Source organism: Lynx canadensis, chromosome B3 (genome assembly GCF_007474595.2).
Source record: "Lynx canadensis isolate LIC74 chromosome B3, mLynCan4.pri.v2, whole genome shotgun sequence".
Taxonomy (NCBI): Eukaryota; Metazoa; Chordata; class Mammalia; order Carnivora; family Felidae; genus Lynx; species Lynx canadensis.
Window position 1 is genome coordinate 82,143,259 of NC_044308.2, and position 12,421 is coordinate 82,155,679.

The 12,421-nt window shown below is 37.7% G+C and overlaps 1 protein-coding gene across 3 annotated transcripts in view; it reads left to right on the top strand.

Moving 5' to 3' along the window:
- The window catches only part of AKAP6 (A-kinase anchoring protein 6), a 481,187-nt gene that overhangs the window by 332,147 nt on the left and 136,619 nt on the right, over positions 1-12,421 (top strand). For all 3 annotated transcript variants that reach the window (XM_030318904.1, XM_030318903.1, XM_030318906.1), the window contains exon 8: positions 2,945-3,093. In XM_030318904.1, coding sequence (XP_030174764.1) covers positions 2,945-3,093 — 149 coding nt within the window. The remainder of the gene's footprint in view (positions 1-2,944; positions 3,094-12,421) is intronic.

The window sequence follows — 12,421 nt, forward strand, 5'->3', positions numbered from 1 at the left end:
TCAGGTGTTTGCTTGGATGTGTAATATGGAGCTCAGAAAAGATTAGGAGCCATTACTATATAGATTTCAGTGAAAGCCATGGAGAATAGTATAAATAAAGAAAAGCAATCCAGAATTAAGCCCTGAAACAACAACTAGTGATCTCAGCTCTGATTCAGAAATCAATCAGTGAACCATCTGTAAAACAGATTTGGTGATGGTAGAGAAGGAAGGAAGGAGAGTGATTGAGAATCCATCACATTAGGTCAGCTAAGGGGTAATGCAGACTTTGAGTAGAATAAGTGAGAACTGATTTTTTTTTTCTGTCATCATATACGCTCTCCCATGGCATTCTCATTTCCTCTCCTAATGTCAGCCATTGCTTCTAGGTTTATATATCAGACTTAATTTTTTCCACTTGTTTACTGATCATCTCCTTTTGGTGTTCCACCAGTACCTCAAACCAAAAGATTCAAATCCACATCATCTGTTTCATCCATCCATATTGCTGTTTTTTTACACCTACTCTAATTGATGGCACCATAGGCTTTTCAGCAACCAGGAAGTAACAAGTTGATCTGTCACTGTATTTGCACCCTCTTTTTCCTTTATTTTCCTTAATGAGTAAGTTGCCAAATTCTGTTGATAACATAACAGTAATGTTATTTAATCAAGTTGAGCTACCATTTGTAAAATATAGTATTTTACAGAGTATCCACTATTATCATAAATGCTAACAAATAAAATTCCTTTAATCAGAGATTCAGTGTTACTGTTTTTTAAAGTAGTATATTTTCTTCATATCTTCCTCCTAAAAATTTATCTTTGGACTAAGATATAGTATGAGAAAAATTTAACCAGTCTGCAGAGAGTTAGACTGGCAAAGCCATTCAACCTTAGCAGAAGGAGCTATTTTGGTTCTATTTTTATCATCACATTTAGGAATGAATCATTGAAAGCAGAGAGAGAAATAGAGATGGATAGGAAAGACTTGGGCCATCTAATTCATCTCTTTGTTAGTGCAGGGAAGTTTCCTATGTCAAATGCCTGTGAGATATTGTGCAATAAAAGTCTTACATTACAACATTTCAATCATTTTCATAAGGTGACTAATTATCTTTGAGTTGCTCTCCGCATTGTTCTCTGAACTCCTTTCCACGTATCCCTGTCATATGAGAGGTATGTTCCTTTGTATACAGAAATGGCCTAGGGTCTCTGAGGGATGAGTTCCAGTTATTTTTCTATAGTAGTGATGTCTACATTAAGTTGACTTCATTCTTGATGATTCTTTTTGTGACCAGTGACACACATTTGTGAGATCATTATCCAGAATGAGGATGGTCTGGCTTGTTATCTTAGGATGTTTAAAAACTTACGAGAATCTCTAGGGATCAGACATGTCCCTTGGCACCTAATGGTGGAGAAACATTATTTGAATGGGTTTTCCAATAGAATACATGGTATGGGAAGACCTCTTTATTATCCCTACAGCTTGGAAGAGGGGAAGGATAAAAGGGGTTGGCATTTGGGAGGATTATTGTTTTTAAGTTCTTTGACTATTACTTTCCAATTAGTTTGGGCAAGAAAAATTCACATGAACCATTATATAGATTATAGCTTTTAATTGATTTCTGAAATTTCAGTGATCAAAATATAGTAATTTTAGCATTTTTATAAGTTTCTCCTCTATAGTCTAGAGTGTTCATAATTAGCTGCTTGTAGAAAGCAACAACATAGGAACTTCAGAGATCTTACATTTCATAAACTACCCATTTCATTTACAGAGTCCTGATTTGCTGTTTTAAGCAGCTGCCACTTTGTAACACTGTTTTTGTTGTTGTTGTTGTTGTTGTTGTTGTTGTTGTTTTGTTTTGTTTTGTTTTTCTTCCATGGTCAAGTCTATACAGCCAGAGAGCAGGCAAAAGGCCTTGATTGGTTCACAAAAAGTAGGACCTCGTGTCTGACTTGGCTTTTCTTAAACATTACAGAATTCTGGCAACTACCCAACAGCTGACCCAGAACTGTTTTTAACACAATATGTAATTAAATTAGAAAGAAGTAGCAGTTTTAAGGCTTATCAGAAATGTTAACAGACATGGATGGATTTTGTGAAGTACGCCAAAAGAAAATAAGAGTTCCTTTGGTGCGCAGTGCACATGAAGTCAGCATTTCTCCCTCCCCTCTACCATGGGCACGCATTCCCGGTCTCATCTGGTGTTCTGGGGAACCCTAAAGCCACAGGGATCATAACAGCTGCAATAAATAAAGCATCTATTCAATAAATTTCCATGCCAAATATTATTCAGCATTCTTTTGGCCTTGGTTTGATAGAAAACAGCATGGTGAACTTACTACCTCTCTTTACTACAGTAAGCCCCAAGTAACTATGAAAGATGTAACAATTCAAACCAACATGTAAGCAAAATCATGATTCTGTCTGTTTTAAAATTAAGGTAATAATACAGGGGACCCCCCAAAAAAGTAACAAAGGAAGTCTATTGTCATTATTGAAGATACAATAGAATTTGTACTAGGGTTTTATTCTTCTCAGGGAAGATAATGAGAAACGTTCAGAATATATGTCCATGAAAATGTATGGGTTTGAGGGAGATCTTTAAAAAATAAATGTTACATATGTGGCAATATAAGGAAGAATATTATTAAGGAATTTCACAGAATTTTTATGTAAAATCTCATCATGCAGTATTATGATCACAGGGATATTTTGTGATATTTACTGAGTCTTCTGAGAGTTCACTTATTCAAGTCATATTTTAAGGAGGAACTTATAAGATTCAGATCTAAAGTATAATTCTGTAATATGCCCAGCTGATCCCATTAAATCCAACCCAAAAAGGAACGGTATAATGATGTGAACAATTCCCATTCTTTGAGTTGTTACACCTCACTTGAAATGCATTCCTTCTGGATTAAAACAGCAATTCCCCTTTGTTTCTCTCTCCAGGCTGAGGTTCAGCTATGCTACCTGGAAGCACAAAGAGATGCTGTTGAGCAGATGTCCCTAAAGCTGTACAGCGAGCAGTACACCAGCAGCAGCAAGAGGAAAGAAGAGTTTGCTGATATGTCAAAAGTTCATTCAGTGGGAGGCAATGGGTAGGGAGCTATTCTTTTTGTTGTTTTATTCTCACTAATCTCTACTTTTTCAATGATTCTCCACTGGTTAGTGTTAGGCAAGGCATTTCCTCCTTAGCTAACACACCAGTCAAAGCTCAGTAGAGTAGGCGTTTACGTTCTTTTCCATTTGTGCCAGAATGGAAGAGTGTGGATTTTATCAGACTCTCTCATCTAACCCAGAACTTCCTAACTTTCTTGTTATTTTTTTCAAAACAGCCTTTTTGCAAGCTTCAAATCTCTGTTTCAAAGTAGTGATGTTGGGAATGTTTGTGTGACTATGTTGTGCTTATAGTATTGGTCTTTCTTCTTCATAAATTTTTTTCAGTGTTTTTTTCCCCCTTTTTAACTTCACCATTTATTTTAAAGTCTATCCAAGGGACTTTTAAATATCAAAATCTCACTGGAAATTTGGTACTACATAATTTTCCTGAAAACATAGATATTTAATAATTCTTCATAGACACTGGGTTAGCCAGTTGCATTCACATAAAGTCAATTAGAATAACAGTCTAGCACTAGAATTGTCCATGGTATGTGAAAGGACCCAACAAATTCAGTGACCCATCAACAACTTCCCTCAGCCTGACACACATGGCTGTATTTACATTGTACTAAATACCCAAATATACTATATTCAATTTATATATACTATGTTCAATTATACTATTGAATAAATAACTTATACTTTCAGATATTTCCAAATGACTTAAAAAAATTTTTTTTAACATTTATTTATTATTGAGAGACAGAGAGAGACAGAGCATGAGCAGGGGAGAGGCAGAGAGAGGAGACACAGAATCCGAAACAGGCTCCAGGCTCTTAGCTGTCAGCACAGAGCCCAACGTGGGGCTTGAACCCACAAACCGTTAGATCATGACCTGAGCTGAAGTCAGATGCCTAACCAACTGAGCCACCCGGGAGCCCCACTGTGCCACCCAGGCGCCCCTCCAAATGACTTTCAAGTTATGCAAATACTGCATGTATATATATATTTTCTTTTTTTTTTCTTTTCTGGCTCAATTCTATTATTTTATAGGCGATTATTAAAGAATAAAAGAACACTAATTAAATTTAATTATTTCATTATTTTAATGACTTAAGAATAAGTATACTCATAAAAATGGGAACAGTAACCTATTTCACTTTTATACTTGCGCCAGACAATAAGGGGGAGAAACTGTTCCCTCAAGTTCCATTACATACATGTTAGTAAGCGTCATATGGGGTTTAACTGTAGCCAAAATATTCCCTGAAAAGGCAGGAAGAAAGAAATCTTTTTGTGCACTTGTTTGCATTTACACTTTAAATGCATATAGTTACAGATATTTTGGGATAAATTAAGTACTGATTATAAATTCTGTCTTGTGATATAACCTAAGGTCTAAGAATACAGGAAAATGATGCGGGTTATAATTGTTTAGGAAATGGACTAAATTTTCCTAATTTTCAAATTTTCAAATTTCAAATTTTCAAATCTATATAATTTGTTGCTCTATCAAGATATTAAAAAAATTTTTTTGATATTTATTTTTGAGAGACAGCATGCACACGCACATGCAAGCAAGTGGGAGAGGGGCAGAGAGAGAGGGAGACACAAAATCCAAAGCCTCCTCCAGGCTCTGAGCTGTCAGCACAGAGCCCAGCATGGGGCTCAAACCTATTAACCATGAGATCATGACCTGAGCCAAATTCGGACGCTTAACCAAATGAGCCACCCAGGTTCCTCTCTATCAAGATATTTTTTATATACAGATACATTATGTATATAGAAAAGCATTGCAGCATATAAGAAAGAAAAGGTTAGGTCTTGGAGCATGAACAATAAGCTGTTTTGAGGCTTTAATGTGCTTTAATTTCTCTCTGTGCCTAAATAGTCTTTGGCGTAGATGCAAGCACAAACTTTAGGTCACATTTTCATGTTTTCTGAAAGCCCTGGGGACTGAGCGGGCACCTCGTGCTTCTGACCTCAGATTCCAAGGACCCAACCTGAGTACTTACTCTGGGCTTCAAAAATCATAAATTTGCCCTGGGAATTGCTTAGTTAACAACAAGCATTGTTCTGTGAAGTGGGAGTAGGTGAACTTGCCTGATATCCTTTGTTTATGCTCCTTGGGGTGCTGAAGGCTGTGCATTGTGCAGAAATTTAAGAGCGTACTGAAGAAAAGGCAGCTATTTAATACTAAAGACAAAAACCATATACTCCTTTCTATTTTCTGTTTACATACAGAAAAGCATTGTTTGAGGAATGCATGTGGGTGAGGTTATCTGGGGTGTCCTGCCCCCGAGACTCCCTGCTCCCACAGTCAAATCCTTGATTCTGGAGCCTTAAGAACACCGCCTTGTAAAATTATCTGCTCCAATGATACATAAACTTCATTAATAGTTAGTTTTGTTGCATAGAATGAGCATTGTTTGCAATAAGCAATTGTGGGAATAGTGTGGGCTTTCTAGGGTCTTCATTCCATATACAGACATCCAATCTACTAAAGAGAAAATTAAGGACTCCTGGGTGGCTCAGTTGGTTAAATGTCCAACTCTTGGTTTTGGCTCAGGTCATGATCTCACAGTTTGTGAACTTGAGCCCCACATCAGTCTCTGTGCTGACAGTACAGAGCCTGCTTGGAATTCTCTCCCTCCCTCTCTCTCTGCACCTTCTCTGAGCGCTCTCTCTCTCTATCTCAAAATAAATAACTAAACTTAAAAAATTTTTTTAATTAAGCTGGTGATACAATTTGTATATTTTTATTTCCTCCCCATGTCTACATGCACACTATCAGTATGTGGTTGAAAAAATGTATAAGCTACTCCAGGGAAAACTCAGCAGCTGGATAGAATGGTGATCTTAAATTTCTAGGAAGTTTACATAACCACAGTATTGCTTAGAAATGAATTTTAATCGCTTTTTGGACTTTTGCCTAAGATCAAGTGTAGAAATGAATTTTAACCTCAGGGCACCTGGGTGGTTCAGTCGGTTAAGTATCTGATGCTCAGTTTCAGCTCATGTCATGATCTCACAGTTTTGTGAGTGTGAGCCCTGCATTGGGCTCTGTGCTGACCGTGTAGATGGATCCTGCTTGGGATTCTTTCTCCCTCTCCCTCTCTCTCTACTCCTACCCTGCTCAGGATGTTTCTGTGTCTCTCAAAATAAATAAATGAACTTAAAATATTTCTTAAAGAAATGAATTTTAACCCCTCTGGCTTAATGAAAAGTTGGGTAGCAAAGTGATAGAACAGAGCTTATATACAACTATGAACTGTGTGTTGAACAGTCATGAATATTTGTGGTAGGAAGATTTCCCTGAATATGTGAGACTGTGTGAGTGCTAGTAACAGAGTTGTTTACCTATGGGAGACCGTTGGCACTGGCTCCAGCACCACAAAGCGGGAAACTATGGCTTCCTGGAGGGACATGCAATGCACGAATCACTGATGATTATTTATGGGAGCAGATTGGTGCTTTTTGATTCCTGCCAAGTTAAATGAAAACACTTACAGATTTGTTGTTTTGTTTGTTTTTTTTGTTTGTTTGTTTCCTTCGCCTAGTAAATATCCACTGAAGGCCTACTATGTGAATGACACAATGGTCTGAGCAAAGTTTGTCAAGAACACTTACCTTTTGTATATTTTGTAAAGTGTAACCATCTCTTTTCTTGACACCTCTTTCTATCCAGACGTTGTCTGATTTCATTTTTTAAATGAATTTCAAAGATGCTGTTTAATTCATTAAGTAGCATCCTACTTGCTGTCAAGACTTACTGTCGATCACAAACCACTTCTTTTGTTCAGTTTATAAATGATAGAACTGGGAGGTAAAAAGGCTGGGGTGACTGGCATGCCCAGGATGATTTTTTAAGTTGGAGCTAAGACTTCAGTGCAGGACCCTGGGTCTGAATGCAGTAGACAGTTCAAAAAGTCATGCTTTGCCTTCTCTCTGAGGATTTCATTCAGACTCTCGATAAACATTTTTTCCCCCTCTAAATCCTATGTTGTGTATATTCCATAGTGTATGAAATTTAATTATGGTATTTTTCTACTATGGAGAAATTGAAGAGTCTTAAGGAGATTTCATTAAAGCCACAAGGAAGTTTGAGCAAAAACATTCGGAAGTAGGCTTAAGTGAAGACAAAATTGACTTCACTCATTAATTTGACAAATATTACTAATATGAATATAGAGATTAAAGGCAAAAAAGAGAGGTTCACAGTTTAGTAGAAGGAGCCAGTTTATAAACAACATGGAATAAAGGATCACAAGTGCTAAGTTAGAAACCGTTGTTTGGGTAGGGGCTTCGGCTCAGGGAAGACATAGCTCAATTCTGACTATGGTAGGAGATCTGGAGCAGATTACGAATGACAGCAGGGAGAGGATTTTTGAAAGAAGGCTTGGTCAGTGATGTTGAACATCTTTTCATGTGTCTGTTGGCCATATGTATGTCTTCCTTGGAAAAATGTCTATTTAGGTCTTTTGCTCATTTTTAAATTGGATTATTTGGGGTTTTTTGGTATGGAGTAGTGTAAGTTCTTTATTTATTTTGGATACCAACCTTTTATCAGATATATCATTTATAAATATCTTCTCCTATTTAGTAGGTTGTCTTTTTGTTTTGTTAATGGTTCCCTTTGCTGTGCAAAAGCTTTTTATTTTGATGTAGTCACAATAGTTTATATTCGCTTTTGTTTCCCTCGCCTTAGGAGACATATCTAGAAAAATGTTGCTATGGTTGATGTCAGAGAAATTACTGCCTGTGTTCTCTTCTAGGATTTTTATGGTTTCAGGTCTCACATTTAGGTCTTTAATCTGTTTTGAATTCTTTTTTGTGTATGCTGTTAGAAAGTAGTCCAGTTTTATTCTTTTGCATGTGGCTGTCCAGTTTTCCCAGCACCACTTGTTGAAAAGACTGTCTTTTTCCCACTATATATTTTTGCCTATGTTTATTGCAGCACTATTTACAATAGCCAAGACACAGAAGCATCCTCAGTGTCCATCAGTAGATAAATAAATAGGGAAAATGTAGGGTATATACACAATGGACTATTATACAGCCATAGAAAAGGATGAGATCATACCATTTGAAACAACATGGATAGACCTAGTGAATATTATGCTAAGTGACATAGTAAGGCTGAAAAAGACAAATACCATAAGACTCCACTCATAAATGGAATTTTAAAAAAATGAATAAACAAACAAAAAGCAGAGTCAGAACAATAAATACAGAGAACAAACTGATGGTTTCCAGAGGGGAGGGGGAAGGGGGGGACAAAACAGGTGAAGGGAAAAAGGAGATACAGGCCTCCAGTTATGGAATGAGCAAGTCATGGAAATGAAAAGCAGAACATAAGGAATAAAGTCAATGATCTTGTAATAGTGATGTAATGGGACAGATGGTAGCCATACTTATGGTGAACATAGCATAATGTATAAACCTGTCAAATCACTAAGTTGTACACCTGAAACTAATGTAACATGGTGTGTCAACTATACTCAAATTTAAAAAAAGAAAAAGGAAAGAAAGAAGGCTGGGTCAGGGGAAGAGCTTTTCAATTTAATCTGAACAAATATTTATTTAGCACCTACAAAGACAGACCACAGTCCCTGCCTTCATGAAATTTACAGTCTAGCAAGAAAGTGTGGCATCAAGCCAGTATTTACCTGGGAAATGAGAAAGGGAAGCAGAGGATGCTGAGGAGCTCAGAGCAACAGTGTGGGCTCCATGAGGCAAAGCTGCATCTGTAGTGCTCACCACACTCCGCCCTACACCGGGTGCTAGGCTTGTGCGTGCTAGATGGTCAGTGAATGAATGGATGCATAAATTAGTAGCTCAAATTGATCTGGGGCTCGAAGAGAGGGAACACAAGTCTGGAATCATCAGACTGCCTGCTGGTTCCATATGACTGGAAAGCGGGATAGAAAGCCAGGGGTGAGAAATTAAGCCTTGGGAAGAAGGCACAGTCCAGGTCCAGGAGTTAATCATTGAGTTCCTAGTTGTTACTCAGAATCAGAATCACCTGTGGAGTCTTTAAGCTGAGAAATGTCTGCCTACCCCACTCCATTGAAAATTCTGATTCAGTAGTCAGGAGTGAGCCAAGGTATAAATATGTTCTAATGCCCACTTCAGGTTTGAGAACCAATGTGCCATTCGTTTTGAAAGTGTGTTCTCTGGACCAGCAGCATCAGCATCTCCTGGGAACTTGTTAGAAATGCCAATTCTCAGTCCCACTCCAGACCTACTGAATTGGAAAGCCTAGACCTGGGGACCAGCAATCTTTGTGTAATGAGCTCTCCAGGCGATTCTGATGCTGCTATTTGAGAAGCACTGCTTTAGTCAATGAAGATTTCAGGTTAGAAATTAATTGAGTATGTGGAGACTGGATTGGAGACTAAAGCCAGAAAGAATTGATAAACCTTGATGACCCATCAGGTGAGGGGAATGAGGGAGAGAAAGGAGCCACTCTGATGTTCTGATTGCTAGTTCAGGGAGGAGAAAGAAGATGGGAGAATCTGGATTCAAATGGCTTTTGTGTCATTTAACGTTGAATTACAACTGTTAAGTGCAGGCTGTACTGAGCATGGAGAGACAATGAGACACAGCATGTGGCAGGTGTGTGCAAGTCAGGAAAGCCTTCCAGAAGTGTCATGGAATATGCCTCAGGGTCAGAAGTGACCATGAGAATGCTTCCTACAGAGGAGGCATTGTGTACAAACTTCTAGGACCAGTAAAGCCTGCCCAGACTGACTAGATGGTCAGTTTTGAAATGGTATCTTGGCAGTGGTGAGGAAAATAGATTGGCATGGGCAAGATTAGATAGTGTTCAATTAAGATCCTACTCTAGTCATCCAAGTGAGAAATAAATAGGGCCTGAGCTAGGACAGTAGCAATGGAAGCTGAAAGTTTCCATTGGAAACTGAAAGAAGGAAGTTGAAGACAGGCCCTGGACACCAAGCAGGTGACATTAAGGGAGGGAAATTTAAGAATGGACTTCCATGATTCAGGCTTGTGCAGTCTGGCAGATGGACATGTCATTCACTGAGGTGGGGAAGAAAGGCGAGGAGCAGGAATGGGGGAAAGAAGCTGAGTATTTGTGGCACAGTTCCAAACTGTTTGATGGTCTGTGGAACCTCCAAGTGTAAATGCCCAGGAAGCAGGTCTGGGTCTCAAGAATGTTTTGCGCTTCTCGACCATCAACAAGGACAGTGTGGTAACTATGAGGCAGCAGACGCTGAGAGAGGTAGGAGCTTACTTTATGGTAAACTACTCCCTCACCCAGGTGGACATAACGTTACCTTTAAGGAATGCTTGTTTTAAAAAGTGTGGATAATCAGAACGTTTTGATTTCAGTTAGAATCTTTCATGCTATATTATACAAGGCTTCCAAAATAAAAACTACATCATTGAGAATTCAAGGTGGTATCTTGATTGGCAGGAATTTAGGACCACAGTCAACTATTATTTTCTGCCTTAAAGCTGCAGGTAAAAGCTCCTGATCCTAGATATTAGAATGAGTTAAGACTGCTCAGATTGCTTCCAACTGCACAAATAACATGTACCTTTAGGGGTAGTCATGAATTCAGTCTAGTCTAATTTCTTCAAGGAGGAAAGAATGTGTACTAGATTAAAAACTAAAGACTGGAATTCAAGTCGGCACTCTGATGCATTTAGCAGTGTGACTTTGATTGGGACACTTAACCTTCTCAAGATGCAATATCTCTGTCTGTACTTTTAAATACCTAAAATTTTTTATTATTGAAGTATAGTTGACATACAATGCTATTTTTAGTTTCAAGTGAGCAACATAGTGATTCAGCAATTCTATACCTTAAGCAATGCTCACGGTAGTAAGTCTAGTTACTATCAACAAACAATGTTATCATGATATTATTGACTATATTCCCTATGCTGTATTTTCATATCTGTGACTTCTTTATTTTATAACTGGAAGTTTGTACCCCTTAATCCCCTTCAGCAATTTTTCCCATCCCCTTACCCCCCTACTCTGTATAGTTTTTGTAGCACAGAAATACAATAGTCTATAAGAAAATGCCTAAAATATTTATAATGTTATATATATATATATGTATATATATATATATGTTAGTTAATGAAATATGCATTGACTACTATGTTGCAGGAAGTGGTAGGAGATACTAGAAATAGAAAAGATAGAAAAAAAAATTTAATCTCTATAGTCCTCAGTCTAGTGAGGGAGAAAGACACTCAGATAATCCTTGTGAAACAGTGGTAAAATTCAAGATAGAGAGTATTATGGGAGTAATTAGGAGGTCTGCCTAATCAGGGAGACTTATGGGGGCAGGGAATATCTGAGCTGTCAGAAAAGGTGCATAGATGCTAGCTATTAGAAAAAGATTTGGTAGAGGGAAGGTGAGGATTTCGGCCAGAAGACAGTAACTGTGTAAGGAGAAAGAATGTGTGTGTGTGTGTGTGTGTGTGTGTGTGTGTGTGTGTGTGTGTGTTGAGGTTACTATAAATAATAATCCGATGTTATTGAAGCAGAAGGGCATGGAGATTGTTCTTGACTCTGCTTCCTGGGATCAGGAGGGAATACCAGGTGAGTTTTTAGGGACTTCTGCTCTGGTGGTAAAGTTCTAGAAGATACCTCAAGTCTCACTGGCCATATGCCAGGCTTCCTCTGGCTATGGGGAAATTTGAGCCATGTCTCAGAGACGCAGTCAAGGTTTCTGTCCTAAGTCTAAGAATGTAGGAATAACTCACTCCTTACCATGCAAGGTTTCAGTGTAAATTTTACTCCCAAATACGAACAGAATATATAGGTAATTCCCAAGCACAACAGGCTGAAATGAACTTTAAATAGATAAAAAGTTAAGTTTGGCAGAAAGGATGAGTCCATTTTTCTTTAGAAAAAGAAACATCTCTGTACTGGTCTGAACACACACACACACACACACACACACATATATATATATATATATGTGTATATGTATGTATATATGTACATATATATGTATTGTATATATGTGTGTATATGTACATGTGTATATATGCATGTATATGTATACACATATACTATATATGTATATATATATAGCATCCCCAAAGGGAAATGATTTTGATAAATGAAAACAAATAAATCACTATTTAAACTATTGTTTGATTAAAGATCAAATTTGATTCTTTAAATTAATTAAGCAGTAAGATACACTGAATGATTTTAACCTCCTGAGAAGGGATATAATCAACCTGGATTTTACTGCTGCAGGGTGATATTCCTGGTTTTCTGTTGAGCAACATGCCAAAAATATCTCTGTTGCAGTTACATGAACATTCATG